This window comes from Chelonoidis abingdonii, chromosome 11, assembly GCF_003597395.2.
Source record: "Chelonoidis abingdonii isolate Lonesome George chromosome 11, CheloAbing_2.0, whole genome shotgun sequence".
In the NCBI taxonomy this organism is placed as follows: Eukaryota; Metazoa; Chordata; order Testudines; family Testudinidae; genus Chelonoidis; species Chelonoidis abingdonii.
In genome coordinates this window covers 13,561,654-13,578,947 of record NC_133779.1, presented here as the reverse complement: position 1 = coordinate 13,578,947, position 17,294 = coordinate 13,561,654, and the positions used below count along the sequence as shown (strand labels likewise).

General features: G+C 54.4%; 1 protein-coding gene across 1 annotated transcript; it reads left to right on the top strand.

Annotated features, from left to right (window-relative positions):
• The first annotated feature begins 10,984 nt into the window (after positions 1-10,984).
• LOC116819913 (uncharacterized) lies at positions 10,985-13,112 on the top strand. Its single transcript, XM_032771998.2, has 2 exons — positions 10,985-11,101; positions 11,632-13,112. Exons 1-2 carry the CDS (start codon positions 10,992-10,994, stop codon positions 12,224-12,226), a joined length of 705 nt encoding a protein of 234 aa, XP_032627889.2. The 5' UTR covers positions 10,985-10,991; the 3' UTR covers positions 12,227-13,112.
• Positions 13,113-17,294: the final 4,182 nt, after the last annotated feature.

The window sequence follows — 17,294 nt, the reverse complement described above, 5'->3', positions numbered from 1 at the left end:
TCCCCCCTCCTTACTGGCAGAAGCAAGCTCCAGGGGAGAGGGACCCCTCCTCTCCCCCCTCCCCCCCACCCGTGGCACACTCACTCTGAACCACGGTCACTACACATGCTCATAGGGACTCTCTCAGGTCCAGAAAGCCCACTCGCCTCCCCTAGGATGGGTATCAGGGCAGGGGGTTGCCATCATGTGTGGCCTCCCCACCCCTGCTGCTGCCAGCGGGTGCTAGGGGGGCGGGGGAGAGAGCTCCCAAGCATGTGTGCCCCTCCTCTCTCCCTCTTCCCTTCCCCCAGGGCTCCTACCCGCCACTGATCTCTACAGCCTTAGGCAAAAGCAGCACAAACAAAGGGAGAGACACTGGCTGTTTTCTTTCAGGCAGGGAAGCTCGGAGGAGGGGGCAGGGGAGAACCCCCAGCTCCAAATATTGGTGGAGCACAGCCCCCAGCCTTGAATATTCCTGGTGCTTGAGCACTGGCTCGAGCCCATATAAGCTTCCACCCCTGCAGGTGAGTTCCTTCTCCCAGCCCTTCCCAGCAGCCAATCCCCTCCCTCAGACTGTGCTGCATTCAGCTCTCTCTGGGATCCAGCAGCTCTGCTCTTACATGCTCCACTGCTTCCCGTCTGGTGCCTCCAGACCTTTTGGTGCCCTAGGCGGCTGCCTATTTTGCCTATGTCTAAGGACGGCCCTGAGCATACCCACCAGCCTCAGATCCACACTGGCCCTGCAGAGCCATCAGGCTCGTCTCCACAATGCCTCCCACTCCACAAAGCTCTCTTCTAGCCTCATAGTCTGTGAACCTGCACTAGCAGCCACCAGGCCACTATCTAATTCCCTTAGGCTTCTTCCTATGGTATTTCCCGTCGCTGCTGTCTCCAGGTTCCCCAGTCTGTGCTGTCCCTGGTGACTCCTGACACAGCAGGGTCTCGGTGGGTACCTGAGCATCTGCTTGGGTTACAGCGTCTCCATTCTCCACAGCCTTGGGCTTTGGCTGAGCTGGAGCCAACGGCGTGCGTCCTTCCCCAACTGAGCTAAGCTGAGCTGAGCTGCTCCTGTTTAAACCAGTGCACCGGGAGCATCCCAGTAGACTAAAAGGGGGAGTGGCTTCCTCAGCCCACAATGTAGGTTTAACTCTGCCCTATTACAGCCTCCTGGTTCTGGTGCCCCTGCTCCTGAGCCATGAGTGGGGCACCTCGCGCTACTGTAATTCACCTAATGAAGTACAGTGCCTAGCACCACGGGCCTCTGAAATACAAGTAATAATCGTCTCTTCCCTTATCCTGCTGGTTCCTTCATCTCCTCCCCGACCCTGCATTTACACAGTCCCTCCCCGACACATCTGCTCTCTCCTCCTGCTACCCCCATCCCCAGGGCAAGATTGAATCAAGAACCCAAACAGTCTGGGAGCTGGTGGCCGTGCCCCTCGCCCCTGCCCGAGTCTCTGGCCTGTGCTGGCGGGCAGCACCCATGAAGGGTCTCAGAGCAAAACTCTACAGCTACGGGTCACCGAGAGGCATTGTCCATAGAGAGCAGAGGCCCCACAAGGTCCCTGTGCTTTTGCTCCTTCGGCACAACCACCAATGCTGGCTACAGGGTTGAACCCTGGTGCCCCCAGGTCTAAAAGCACAATGTTAGTGCATGACCCACGGGGCTAACTTCTTCTGTGCACCGTCTGCAACCGCTGATCAGGCCTCCGGAGGGGGCCAGAGAGTCACGCTGCAGAGTTGGGTCACATGTCCAGTTGCACAGAATCTCTCACATTTTATCCAACTGAGATCAGCATCACAGAGAACTCGAAACCCAAACAGGCACTCGCAGAAGACCTATAGGAGCTCGTCACAGGCTAGCTGGCCCTTCACAGGGACTTGGGCCCAGCCTCACCTGTGACAGATGAGTGGCTCTCCTGGCCGCTCCTGATCGGCTAGGAACCCACTGGCCTTGTTTCTCCGGTAGGCTCTGGAGAAGGGGAAACCCCCGGCAGATAGCCCAGAGGGGGGCTGAGTAGGGTGCAGGGAGTCCCACTGGCCTGTGACTGGCCCTGAAAGAAGGGAGAGTCCCAGAGAGTCAGTGGCCTCTGCAGGATAGTGGGAAAGAACTGATCCTGGAGCCCAGGAAAGGTAGAAGAACTTTTGTTTGTTTCCTTGGGACTATTAACTAAGTTTGCTGCCAGCACCTCACTGGGTGGTGCCAAGAAAGCCTCCTGCCAGGGGCATGGGGGGCGACTCCATTGGTGCTCTGCGGCTGCAGCACCCATGGGGAAAAAAATAGTGTGTGATCAGCACCCACCAGCAGATCCTCCCCTCCCTCCCGGCTCCTCCCCTTTCCTCCAAGCTCCTCCCACCCACTGATCAGCTCCTTCCCCTTCTCGGCGCCTCCTGCCTGCCGATCAGCTCCTCCCCTTCCTTCCTGGCTCTGCCCCTCTCCTCCAAGCTCCTCCCACCCACTGATCAGCTCCTCCCCCTCCTGGCTCCTCCCACCCATCGGTCAGCTCTTCCTCCTTCTTCTCAGCACCTCCCCCTCCCAGCAACTCCCACCCACTGATAAGCATCTCCCCCTCCCTTCCAGCTCCTCCCTCCCCCTCCCTCGCAGTGCCTCCCGCCCGCCGATGAGCTCCTCCCCCTCCCTCCCAGCACCTCCCGCCCGCCGTGCTCAGATGCTCAGCAGCCTACAGGAGGTGCTGGGGGCATGGGCAGTGGTTAAACCACCGGCTCAGGGAGGCTAGCCCCTCGCCCAGCCCACCCCTTCCTCCTGAGGCTCCACCCCTCCAAACTCAGACTCTCCCGCAGCCGCAAGCCCCCCCCACCCCAGAGCACCGGGTAGGCGGCCCCCCGCAACACTGGGCATGCGTGTGATGTGAACCCCCTAGAGCACAGGGCGGCATGCAGCCCCCAGCCCTGGCGCACTGGGCGGGAGGGCAGTGCATGGCCCTCCCACCACTCCCCAGAGCATCGGGTGGGCATGCGGTCCCCAGCCCCAGAGCACGGGGCAGGTGGGTGGGCAGCACGTGGACCCCCCTACCCAGCACCAGAGTGGTGAGCAGCTCAAAGTCCCCCTTTCCTGCTCTGGGACGCCAGGCAGTGCAGCCCCATTGCCAAGAGCCCCCCCTCCCCTGCTCTGGGCAGCCCCACCTACGCCATGTCCCAGCCGCCCCAGCCCCAGCAGGCTTCTCTTCCTGGAACAGGAGCAGCCCGTGAAGAGGTGGGCGGGGGCAGAGCAGGAGTGGGAAGAGGCAGGTGCAGGGCCGTCCTTAGCCATAGGCAGGATAGGCAGCCGCGTAGGGTACCACTCTGCTGGGGGCACCGCTCTGCTGGGAGCCCAGACAGACGGGAAGCAGTGGAGCATGTAAGAGCAGGGCTGCTGGGTCCTAGAGAGAGCCAAATGCAGCACAGTCGAGGGAGGGAAAGGCTGCTGGGAAGTCTCTGGCGAAGGGGGTGGGAAGGAACTCACCTGCAGGGCTGGGGCCTCGAGGTGCTCAAGCACCAGGAATATTCAAGGCTGGGGGGCTGTGCTCACACCAATTAATTTGGAGCTGGTGTTTCTCACCCCTGCCTCCGCCTCGGAAGTTCCCCTGCCTGAAGAAAACAGCAGTGCTCTCTCTCCTTGTGCGCTTTTGCCTAAGGCTAGTAGAAGATCAGTGGCAGGCAGCTTCTTTTGGAGCCCGGGGGGAGGGCGAAGGAATGGGGCAGGCAGATGGCTTGGAGTCTCTCTCCCCCGCCCCCTCCCCCCCAGCGTGCACCGCAGCGTGGCAGCAGCAGGGGTGGGGAGGTCAGCACATGATGGTGCAACCCCCTGCCCTGAGTCCCCGCATACCTAGGGGAAGGCGAGTGGCTTTTCTGGACCTGAGAAAGTCCCTAGGAGCATAGTGCAACGCTGAGCGAGTGTGCCACGCGTGGTGGGGGGAGGAGGAGAGGAGGGGTCCCTCCCCTGGAGCTTGCTTCTGCCAGTAAGGAGGGGGGAGAGTCCTCTCTGGCCCTAGTCCTGGGGCAGCCTGTCTGCATCCCAAGCTCCTTATCCCCAGCCCTGCCCCACCCCAGACATCTTGGCCAAGTTCCTTATCCCCAGCAAACCACAGACACCTTGGCCCCAGGGCGCCCCCCTCTGGCCCAGCCCAGCAGCTGCTGTTGGCACAGCCGGGAATTGGAGGCTGCGTCACCCACCCTCCGCCCCACAGGGATCAGTGGTGCAGGGGAGGAGCTGGGCAAAAGGTATAAAGAGGGACTGAGAGGGACTCGGCTGAAAGCCCATCACTGCGGATCTGGTGTGAGCATCTGTCAATGAGTGACGGCACCTCCTGCTCCTGCCCCATGGAAACCATAGTGAGTTCCCTCCGCCCTGCCTCCTCCTGGGAGGGGGGCCTAGGGGGAAGGAATGAAGGGGGCGGGGCTTAGGGTGGAATGGAGGGCAAGTCCCCCCGGGAAATGACAAATTGGCAACTCTGACACAGGTCACTTGCTACTTTAAACTAGTGCAAATGGAGAATTCTGTGTAACTTGGTGTCCTTAAACCATGATTTGATGACTCCAGTAACTCAGTGAGAGGTTAGGGGTCTGTTACAGGTGTGGGTGGGTAAGGTTGTGTGGCCTGTGATGTGCAGGAGGTCAGACCTAAGATTCAAAAAGTTAACACTTTAGAAACCATTAAAACACAAGTTGTCAACATCACATGTCAAAATGTACAAAGTAACTATCTTTCAATCAACAACTCATACCTCACTATTCATTCACTAGTCTATTTATAAGCATATAAACGCGGCCATACTGGGTGGGACCAATAGTCCATCTAGCCCAGTGGCCTGTCTTCTGACAGGGGCCTGTACCAGAGCTTCAGAGAGAGAGTACAGAACAGGGTAATTACAGAGGGCTCCACCCTGTTTTCTATTCCCAGCTTCTCGCAGTCAGAGGTTTAGGGATGTGTCTTTGCCCATAATGGCTAATGGCCATTCCTGGACCTATCCTCCAGGAACTTATCTCATTCTTTTTTCAACTCAATTATAGTTTTGGCCATCACCACATCCAGTGGCAATGAGTTCCACGGGTTAATTGTGCACGAGTGAAAAAGTACTTCCTCTTGTCTGTATTAAACCTGCGGCCTATTAATTTCACTGGGTGTCTCCTGGATTTTGTATTGTGGGAAACAATAAATAACACTTTTCTATTCACTTTTCCACACCATTCATGATTTTATGGACCTCTATCCTATCCCCCCTTACTTGTCTCTTTTCTAAGATGAACAGGGGTGGCTCCAGGCACCAACTCAGCAAGCAGGTGCTTGGCGCGGACAAGGGGAAGGAGCAGCACGTCGGGGTCTTCGGCAGCAATTTGTCGGCGGGTTCCTTTGTCTCTCTCGGAGGGAAGGATCTGCCACCAAAGAAGAAAGTGGCATGGTGGAGCTGCTGGCGAAGTACTGCCAATTGTGGCTTTTTTTTATTTTTAATTTGCTGCTTGGGGCTGCAAAAACCCTGGAGCTAGCCCTGAAGATGAACAGTCCTAATCGTTTTCGTTGTGATAATTTTGATCCCATTCCTAATAGTTCCTGCCTGCGGGGTAGTTGTGGCCATGTCACTCCCAGGATATCAGAGACAAGGTTGCTGAGGTCATGTCTTTTTATTGTGGAGCTGGAAGCACCTTTCCCAGAGCCGAGGAAGAGCTCTGTGTGACTCGAAAGCTCGTCTCTCTCACCAGCAGTTGGTCCAATAAAAGATATTACCTCACCCACCTTGTCTCTCTAATGGTTCTTACCGTTCTATAGCAAGCTTACTTCAGAAGTCTAGTATCAGAGGGGTAGCCGTGATAGTCTGAATCTGTAAAAGCACCGAAGAGTCCTGTGGCACCTTATAGACTAATAGACGTACTGGAGCATGAGCTTTCATGGGTGAATACTAGTCCATCTAGCCATGCATCCGACGAAGTGGGTATTCACCCACAAAAGCTCATGCTCCAATACGTCTGTTAGTCTATAAGGTGCCACAGGACTCTTTGCTGCTTCAGAAGTCTAGATTGCTGGATTTTTTTTTGACTTTAAGAAGATCTCAAGCAGCATTTTGGTTACGTTGCCCATCTAAATTTTTATTATTGTTGATGGAAATATTTTTTCATCCTCCCCCTCCCACTCCCCTCTTGGGTTAGTGAAATCTCCATTTACTGACACAAAGCTAATACTTCCATGCCTTATTATAGATGATGTGACGATGTGGTTCTGGCGGGACCCAATTGCTCAAACACGGCAGTCACAGCCCAAGGCTGGGGTTTTTCCACCTCTAAGGCAAACCAAACCAGCCAGACAAAAATGACTTTGGTTTCACCCCATTGGCTAACCACAAGTCACACAAGCAATTTCCTTAGACACTCCAGTCTCCCAGTATGCACACAAGTGCAGCACGTCCTGGGATGAATGTTAGAAATACAACCCCAGTAAAAGAAATAAGGTTCTCTCAATCCAAAGACAAGCCAGACCAGGTCAATGATACCATCAGATCTTACCCAAAATCAACGCTGGTGCCAGTCTTCAGACATCTAAAATCTAAAGGTTTATTCCTAACGGAAAGATAAAGATGAGAGCTAGAATTGGTTAATGGATCAATACATGGCCGTAATGGCAAAGTTCTTAGTCAGGCTTGTAGCAGTGATGAGTAAACAGTTCACATCCACGTCCTGGAAAGCAGCCCGAGCTGGGATGGTCATCAGTCCTTTGTGCAAGCTTCAGCTGTAGCAAAGTCTCTCAGAGGTAGGAAGCAGGATTGAAGACAATGGATGAGCCTCCTTATATAGGCTATTTCCAGTGTAAGAGCTCCTTTGTTCCTACTGTGGAAACGTTCACAGCAAATGGATCTGCAGTCACATGGCCAGTTTCGCACACCCGCTGAGTTATACAAGCTATCCGCCTCCTCTGATGGGTCCAGTTGGGTAGCTGATGGTCTAATGGGCCCAAGCAGGCTAACAGAGCTGCACACAACTTGTCTGGGATCTTTCCCAGAACACCACAATTGAAATACAGCAGCATAAGCCAATATCTAACTGCAACTAAAAAATACAGGACACAACAGACAGCATAATCACAACCAGTAACCCGTAACCTGGTCTTAGACACCTTATATGACCCCTTTTACATAGGATTTGGTGCCACTACAGGACCTTGGTTGCAACCCATGTTCTATATGGTCCCAGTTTATATCAATAACGTCACAGATGACTATTTCCTAGCTCCAACCTGGGGCACCTCTCGGTAGTAGATCTTCTCTTGACACGTCAGGAGGGCTTGATCACAGAACAAAACGTGGATGGTCTCTGAGGTACAAATGAGCATGACTTGATCACATGTGTGGTGTGAAAACAATGCAGGGCCAGTTTCACCAAACTGAAAACAACTAGGCGCTGGGAAGAAGAATTTAAAGAGATAAAAGGCCTGTGATGCTACCCAAGGTTGTGGGGCATGTTGCTAGCAGTTGCCCTTGCTGCGAGGAAGCCTGGTCTGTGCCTGCCGGGAGCCGGTCCCACAGCTCCAATGGCCAGGGGCAGCGCTAGTCCCCCTCCCTCAGGCTACACCGCTCTGTTATCTCTTAGTGGTAGACACACTCCAACCCACAAGCCCAGGGAGGGTCCAGCCCCTTGTTGCAGTACTCACAGATTCAGGGCCCCCCAAAGAAGCAGGGCACCCCAGCTTACCAGTTCCCCTTCAGCTCACCGCTCTGCTTAACACACTCCACTTGGGTACGTTCACAGCAAAAGCAAGGGGAAGTTTGCTGGACAAAGAGATGAGACTCAGACAATGGCAAATAGAAATACTGGAAACAAAGGGTTACATCTCAAATCAATACACACATCCTAGAGCAGGAATGGGCAAAATAAGGCCCACAGGCCACATCCAATCCTCCAGCTGGTGTAAACTGGCCCTCAAGCTCCTGCTGGGGAGCGGGGTCTGGGGCTTGCCCTGCTCCTGTGCTCCAGCCAGGGACCAGGGTCGGACGCCACTCCGCAAGTGCATGCCGAGGCTCCCAGAAGCAGCAGCAGGTCCTCCCTCCAGCTCTTACACTGAGGGACAGCCAGGGGGCTCTGCGTGCCGCTCCCACCGCAAGCACCACCTCTGCAGCTCCCATTGACTGGGAGCTGCAGGGCAGCACCTGTGGATGGGACAGTGTGCAGAGCTGCCTGGCCATACCTCTGCATAGGAGCCAGAGATGGGACCTGCTGTTGCTTCCAGGAGCTGCTTGAGGTAAGCACCGCCTGGAGCCTGCACCCCTGACCCCTCCCGCACCCCAACCCCCTGCCGCAGCCCAGAGTCCATTCCCTGAACTCATTTCTGGCCTCACCCCCAGAGCCTGCACCCCCAGCCAGAGCCCTCAACCTCCCTCACGCCCAAACTCCAATTTTGTGAGCATTCATGGCCCTCGGGCCAAAAAGTTTGCCCACCGCCTTTCTAGAGCCTAATGTACAGCGCCAAGCACAACAGGGTCTTGGCGTGGGGGCTGATTTAAGGAAACAATTCTTAAACTTGCTAGGATTAATGACCTGTCGCATTAGCATGAGGCCCAGAGGGGGAATTATGCTGAAGGCTGGGAGGTAGCTGAATACTATAGATCTAAGGAGATGACCCGCCCCAGGTCAGATATTTTCCACTCTCTTCCTAAGAGACAAACAGGTAACCATGAACGGGTCCAGCCCACCACAGGATTCTGCAAGACTGGAGTGCTGGGGGCCTTTAGCAATTAGGTTGCTACGCAATGGCTGAGCCGTTAGACCACATTTACATACAGGAACTAAGAAATAAGTTTTGCAAATCATGAATATTAATGCTTGATGCTTAATTACAGACACCCCAAAGGCCTCATATGGATCGGGCCAGCTAATGACCTTATAATCAGGATTAAAGATCAAATGCGGTTCATGGCCGTGCTGTTACCAGAAGAAAAGGTATAAACACACCACCCCCGCTTCCCATTTCTTTGGCTTCGTCGGGTCCCCGAGACAGTGTAAACGGAATCAGGACCTCCCTTCTGGTTGGCACCGCTCTCTTCCTCCTCCATCTCTGCTTCCAGCGGGCTCCGTAAGCTGTAAGTATGTGCAATGCAGGACGGGAAGTATGAGCCATGCAGGAACCTACTTTACTGTGTTTATTCTACCCGTTCTGTGTATTGATCCTTGCCCAGGATATTGTCTGTATTAAATACCGTTTCTGGGTGTGTTTCACCAGCTTCTCAGTTAACTATAAACAGGGCCGGCTCCAGCTTCCTTCGCTGATGCCTGGAGCCAGCCCTGACTGTAAAGTTTCCGCCTAGGAAAAGAACCTGTTATCTGTGATTGGGGCAGGTCACCCCCCAATTCGCAACCTGTGTAATCACTGTCCAGGCTGTCAGAGGCAGAGATATGAGAGGTCTGCCTAGCCAGTGCTGCCTTGAACCAAGCAACCCTGGAAACCACTGTGGCTCTGTCTCTGTCCCTTTGCCCCGAGTTCCCGGTGTGTGTGTGTGTGTGTCTCTCTCTCTCTGCAAAGGCCAGTTCTCCCCCCGCCAGCTGGCACCTTTCCCCAGGACCGCCCAGAGGATTCAGTGGGCCTGGGGCAAAGCGGGGGAGCTGCAGCGCTTGTACTCACCCGCCGGTGGTCTGGGTCTTCGTCAGCATTTCGGCGGCAGGGGCCCTTCAGTCGCTCTGCGTCTTCGGCAGCACTGAAGGGCCCCCTTACTGCCCAAGACCTGGACCCTGTGGGGCCTGGGGCAAATTGCCCCACTTGCCCCCCCTCTGGGCAGCCCTGCCTTTCCCTTCAGTTCTCCAGCTGGGGCCTTTGCCTGGCTTCCCTGCAGAGAGGTGGGAAAATCCTCATCCTCTTGCTTGTTGGTTGCTAGCCCGTTGTCTTTCCAGCTTCTTCACTGATCTGGGTTGGTTTCTGCCAGGCCTTTACTGATCCATTGGTTCCACCCCAGACAGCGGCATCACCTGACACCCTGAGTCTCTTGCTCTGCCCCAAGAACTGTTTATACTCTGTGCAGAGCAATGTAAAACAAAGAGGGAAACTGAGGCACGCCTACACCTATTACCAAAATTCCCTCTCCAATAGTGCTGGGCCAATTGAAACAGCTGGGGACCAGGGACCATTGATTGCAAGGCAGCAGTCCTGCTTTACACCAGCTGGGGGTCTGGCCCCACATTTCCTTGATGGGGACGTGTATTTATCTGGGCATTGACTGCAGAGGCCCCATAAAGTTTCCTCATGGCAAGTGGGACGTGCCAGCCCAGGGAAGTAACTTGCCAAGCTTTGATCTGAGCAGTGACTCACCCGCTCCACACTGCTGTCCGGCCGGGAGCAGGAGGAAGTTCTCAGAGCCCCTGTTCAGCTTGTCACCCTGTTCCCTGCCCCTAGATCCCGGTGTCTCTGGCCAGCAGCCCCCACCCTAAAGCCCCTCCTGGTCTGCCAGGGGCCACAGCGATCAGCACTGGGAGCCAGTCACACCAGGAGTGTGAGCATCTGTCAACAGAGACAAGGACCCTTCACCACCCACCATGGAGCCCCAGGTGAGCCCCACCTTTCCCCCACCACCCCTGCCCCATGGAGCCCAGGGGAGTCCCCTCTGCCCCCCCACCTACCCCTGCCTCATGGACCCCCTGGGGAATCCTCCCTCCCCCTACCTCCTCCTGCCGACAGATGACTCCCCTCTGTGCCCCACTGCCTGCTGACCTATGGAGCCCCATGGACAGGAGCACTGGCCACCTTTTTGGCGCCCTAGGCGGTGGAAGATCCTGCCCCCCAATGGCACCCCTGACAGAGGCGGTGGAAGGTCCTGCCCCCGAAATACCGCTGACGACCACGGTGGCCGAATGTTCAGCTGCCCCCCAAATGTCAGCATGGTCACCTAATGGATTGCGCTGGCCCTGCCCACAGGGGGATCCCTTGCCCCCCTCCTGTCGATAGCACACCAGAGGCTAGGAGATGTGAGCTAGGGGCTCTGGGTTGTGCCCATGACTCAGGGGTGCTGACACTGTGAGGTCCTGTGCAGGTGCCGGGACGGATGCCCAGGGCTGGACTCCTGCTGCTGCCCCTTCTCCTCTGTTTTGGGCCAGAGACCACCAGGAGCATCAATCCGGCTGCACTCAAAAAAATCGTGGATCATGTGAACAAGTGAGTGACCAGCCTGGGGTTTGTCTCTGTCCTTCCCTGCCCCTGTACCCAGGTGCAAAGAGCAGCAGAGAATGTCCCTGGTTGGATCCCACTGGCTTGTAGGGATGCCCAGCCAGGTCAGGGGGGCCCCACTGTGCCTGGCTCTGCTCAGATCCCACCTGAGAGCAGGGACTGTCATTGTGCCAGGCACTAGAGACATCTAAACGAGGGCAGAGAGCACCCAGGGCCAGCATGCCAGGGATGTACTGACCCCTGCATTAGATTATGCACAGTCTCGATTCTAGGAGTGATTCTGGAGGTGCAGGGGGTGACAGAGCCCACAGCTGGGAGAGGCGATTCTGGAGGTTCGGGGGGAGGTGGAGCCCACAGCTGGGAGAGATGATTCTGGATGTTTGGGAGTAGGTGGACTCCAGAGCTGGGATGTTTTTTTCAGGGCCTATTCCCCTTTCTCTCCCTTTTACTTGGCATCTCCTGGCTCAGTCCCAGGAGCCCGGTGCCCCCTGACCCCTCTTTGTCCTGCCCTCTTTCAGTAACGGCGGAGTTAACAAGCAATACGCCTTCGCCACTGCACTGCCCCATGGCACCTGCAGCAACCCCCAGGATGTGGCCACCTATCTGCCCATGGCCCAGCTAGCAGACATGAGAATGAAGATTGGCCCGTTCGGTGCCCTGTACAACCCGCCCAAAGGGAGCATCGTGGCTGCTCGGCCAAACACAGTGATTACACCACATGGGAATTACACAGAGCACAGCGAGTGGCGCCTGCTCTCTGGCCCAAACAGCCTTGTGGCCCAGCTCACAGCCAGGACCTACGGCCAGAACAGCTGCTTGATCTTATTCACCTTCAATTCACCCTGCTCCACCAAGTGTCTGCGTGAGGCTGGGCGCTCCAACATCGTGAACATGACCAGCGCTGCCTTCTTGGCCATCGACAACAACTTCAAGGCCTTCGTGTTCCAGAAGATCTTTGACTATGACATGAAGCCTGAAGTGACCCGCCAGGCCCTGCTGGACGCCTGGCACCGGCTGCGCAACGTGCCCCTGCTGCGCTGCGACAACAATGGCTGCCAGGACTGTGCTCCGGTGCAGCCCCAAAACAACCCCTGCCTGGCTGGGAAGAGGTAGATGATGGAGCGGAGCCAGAAACCACCTGCGACTCTTTGTGCCACAGGCCTCCCTCGCTGCCCATGCGCCTCTGGATTGCTGAGTGTAACAGAAACAGGTCCCAACCGGGAATCAGGCTGCAATCCAGGACCCCACTCTGACCTGTGCTCCAATCTAGAACCCTAATCCACAGGGGTGCTCCAATCTAGAACCCCCCTCCAGGGCATGTGTTGATCTAGAATGTGATTCCCCGGTATGTGCCAACTTAGAACCCCTGCCAGAGTGTATTCACATCTAGAACCCCATGCATGGATGTGCTAAACTCTGCAATCTAGAGCCTCATTGCTGGGTGTACTCCAATGCAGTACTCTATTCCCATCTCTGGTTGTGCTCCAGCCTAGAACTCCATCCCTGGGTGTGCTCCAATCTGTGATCTAGAAACCCGTCCCTCTCCTAAAGTGTGCACCAATCCAGAATTGCCACCCCCACAGTGGGTCTCAAACTCCATTCTAAACCTTCATCCCCCACAGTGCATCAAGCTCCAATCGAGAACATGACCCCCATCCCTGGGTGGTCTCAGAGCTGCAGTCTAGAATCCACATTCACCCAGTAAGCTCAAAGTCCGATCTAGAACCCAGCCTCCATCCCTGCACAAGGCTAGAGAGGGGACAGTGGACGGGAGCAGGGCACATTATTCCCAGTAACTGTATCATGGGGCTGGATCAGAGGGGGGAGCCCCTTAATCAGATATTGGTGGGTGGGAGGATTCCTGGGCATGGACCATAGCCAAGGGGGGGCGGTGGGGCTCTGGGAGCACAGAGTTTTGTCATTGGGGGGGTGCTTTGGGGTTGTTCCATTCTGCGGGTGATGCTTTTTGCTGATTCTCTGACATGCAATTGCTGCCAATAAAGCTTCTGAGCATCTTGGGACCTCACGTTTCTGGCCACGCGTCCAGGTCTCCCATCTCTGTCTCTGCGTCAGGGGTCTTATGTTGTCTCCTGGGTGGGCTGGGTCCCCAAGGGCAGCCCCCCATCGTGCCTAGCTCTCAGCTGGCAGCCTGCAAGGCAGATTGGGTTTTACTGGGTCCAGAGCCCCCGAGTGTTCCTCTCCCCATCCCTAGAACTCCCATTCCCTGCTTCTTGGGCAAGGATCACCTGAGCAGACAGCCCTGATCCCCCAGGGAGGGGGGGTTGTGACACTCTGTACCCCAAAGAAATACCCTGGCATGGTTTGGGGTAGCTGAGCTCTGTAATGAGAAGGAGACAGGCCATGGGACAGACCCCGGCACAGTCACTGCACCTCATCCTCACCGCACAGTCCCAGAGATGTGGCCCCTGGGAGAAAACCCAGCCAGAGGAACCTCTCTGAGATCCTAGAGATTCCTCGGACTTACGACTGAAACTACCCAAGGACCTAAATCCAGAGCATCCTCTGTACCCATCTATCTACTTAATGGTCCCCACCAGCCTGGAAGCCTGGACACCTGGATTCTATCTCTGGCTCTGAGATGAGACTGGGGTCTAGTGGTTAGAGCATGAAGAGAGGGGGCTGGGAGTGAGAGGTGCTGGATGCTGCACAGATATGGTGAGAAAAAGCCTCCAGCCTAAAGCCAACCCTGATTCTCTAACCAGACACAAGCTGCAGGGAGGATGATTATCCCCCATTCATACAAGGGGAAATGGAGACACAAGCAGGTTAAGTGACACCACAAGGTCAGGGATCCCCCCCCCATCCCTGAATCTCCAGCAGCTGGGAACCCCCCAGTGACTCCATCCCTGCTTCCCGGCAGGGTGAACCCTCTGCTGGGCCCAGAGCTCAGGGCAGAGCCTGGCTCTGAGCATCCCATCAGCATGGAGACCCTTTGTGGGTCTGCCTGGGTGCGGGGCTGGGAGTGGGGAGACCAAGGCACGCCCCAGATCTGTTACAATGATCTCCACAGAATCACTGGGATCCGACCAGTTGGGCGGCTCCGATCTGGAGCGAGATCGGCAGTTGTAGAACCCTCCATCTCCACATCTAGCGCTGGGGATGGTGAATTCACCCCTGTCTCCAGCAGCACCCAGCTCCTGGATTTGAATTCCATCTTTATAAAGAAATAACCTCCTGGCCTTGCACCAGCACTGACAGCGGAGGGTAACAGCTCCCCCCACGCTGCTGGGGCTGATGGAGATGGAGGGTCCAGGCACAGGGAGCTCTGCATTCACACACAAACAGGAGTGAGAAAGAGAGACACAAACCCCTCCCTGTGTGTCTGTAACCTGCCCTTAGCACCCAGCCCCAGGGTCAGCACCAGGGCTAACAGACACCTCACTGCATCCACAGGGAACCTGTGGGCTGGGTTCTGATCTCAGCCCCTGGGGTCACTCCGGAGTCACCTCTGACTGCTCTGGGGGCAGGGCCAGGTTCTGATCTCAGCCCCCTGCCCAGGAGGCTGAAGTGAATTTTGGAGTGAAGATTCAGGGCTCAGTGCCTCTTTTCCCCTGCTCCTTCCCACCCACTCTGTCCTTAACAGTAAAGGTTCCCCAGCCCCACAGATATTCATGGCCCGACACCCTGCTCCAGCCAGCAGCCTGGTTTGAGCACAGATCCTGCCGACTACGCCACTATGACAGGTTAGATCACAGAAACCTTCTTGGGAGCCGCCAACTGATGTGCCAAGACTACTTCTGTCCCTGCTTTCCTGCCCCGTCAGCTTGGGACTTCAGTGCCCTGCCTGGTTTGAGCCAGACATGCTACCCTGCTGCAAACTGAGACCCAGGTCTGGGCCCGGCCCCTAACAGCTGTAGGCTTAACTGAAAGCAGCTTACAGAAGTGTTCTTTTCTCTAACACTCAGATGCCCAGCTCCCAGGGGGTCTAAACCCAAATAAATCTGTTTTACCCTATATAAAGCTTATACAGGGTAAACTAATCAATTGTTTGGCCTCTATAACACTGATAGAGGGATATGCACAGCTGTTTTCTCCCCCAGGTATGAATACATACTCTGGGTTAATTAATAACTAAAAAGTGATTTTACTAAATACAGAAAGTAGGATTTAACTGATTTCAAGTAGTAACAGACAGATCAAAGTGAATTACCAAATAAAATAAAATAGAACACACAAGTCTATGTCTAAGAAACTAAATACAAATAACACCTCACCAGTTCCAGTAAGCTTCCTTTTACAGACTGCTCTCCTGCTAGTCTGGGTCCAGCAATCACTCACACCCCCTGTGGTTACTGTCCTTTGTTTCAGTTTCTTTCAGGTATCCTTGGGGTGGAGAGGCTCTCTCTTTACCCAGCTGAAGACAAAATGGAGGGGTCTCCCACAGGCTTAACTAGACTTTCTCTTGTGGGTGGAGACCCGCCTCCTCTCTCCTATGCACAGTCCAGTTCCAAGATGGAGTTCTGGAGTCACCTGGGCAAGGCACATATCCATGCATGACTCACAGTTTTTGCAGGCAGAAGCCATTGTCCCCATGGTATCTTGAATGTCTCCTGGAAGACTTCTTATGTGAATTGGAGCATTCCAAGATGCATTGTTCCTTAATGGCTGAGCCATTACAAACATTGAATCTATCTCCCCATGTAAGTATTCTCATACTTCTTATCAAACTGTCTGTACTGGGCTATCTTGATGATCACTTAAGAAGTTTTTTTCTCTTACTTAATTGTCCACTCAGAGTTGTTAAAGACAACTGCCACCTTTTCATGCTCTCTGTATGTGTATATATATCTCCTCAATATATGTTCCATTCTGTGCATCCGAAGAAGTGAGCTGTAGCCCACAAAAGCTTATGCTCAAATAAATTTATTAGTCTCTAAGGTGCCACAAGTACTCCTGTGCTTTTTATTGTTCCTTAAATGCTTCTTGACTGTGCACTTAACTTTTGCAAATTCCTTTCTAAAAAAGCTGACCAAATGCCTCACAAAGCTTACCTAGAAATCAAGCCAGTATACAGCCACTATTCATAACTTCAAGTACAAAATGATATATGTGTACAAATAGGATAAATAGATTCAGTGGAGCATAACTTTTACAGAGATAAGTTACATGGCACATGTAGCATAAAACATACCCATTATGCCATATTCCCAAAAAGCATTATGGGATACATCGTCACCCCGCCTCCCATGGACACACCCCATTTGTCTCTGATACTCACCGAGGAAGAGGATGGTGAGAGCAGATGCCATAATGGGACAGCAAGGAGCCCCTCAGCACTTCCACCAAAACCCTAGTGTACAGTTCCACCAAGCCCCGAGCAAGGAACTCCGCTGGTGGCTCCAGCTACAGGAAGCTGCTGATGTTGTGTCTCTTCCTGCGTCCATCACACCATGTCTCTAATCTGCAGGTGAAATCTAACATGGCCACAGTAAGCAGAGGTCCCTGCAAAACCCTGGAACCATCAGCCTGGTCAGGCATCATGGAGCTCACAGCTTGTCTGTGTCTCTGTAGGGAGGGGAGACTGGGAACCCTTGATGTACCCTGAAGCCTAGGGGGAAGGTGCGCCAGGCTGGGAGCCAGAAGGCTACAGGGTCTGGTCTTCAATCTTCAGCAGATTCTAGTCCCCCTCTTCACCTTTTACAGCCAACCCATGTAGGTAACATTAATACGTGATCATGCTATTAAAGAATGGAGTCACAATGTATGTGCACGAGGATGCAGAGTTAAGATTGTTCAGGAAACCTTAATTGTGGCATTTCCTGGTGCTGGAGGTTTTGACTCTGCAGCCTTCCCGCTCAGCCTGCACCGTGTGAGCAGTGGGCTCGATGGGGAATGCCTGGGTTTGCTGCTCCATGAGCCATAGCTGAGTGGTGATGATGGCTTAATGCTATAAAGTTTTATGGGTCTTTTCTCAGCATGTGAATTTAATAAACCAGGTTCGAAAGAAAAGCCGAGGAAAAGGAATTCCATCCTGTGCCCCCAGTGTGTCACCAGCTGGGAGAGATCCAGGGACCCTCTAATGCCCATTCAGATACTCTGTCCCCCGAGCTGAAGGAGAGACTGTTAGTGGTTATGTGGCCAGGCCCCTAGAGAGGGACATGACACAGGCTTTGTTTATACAGCCATTGGCTAGTGCAGTGGTTTTCAAACTCTTTTTCTA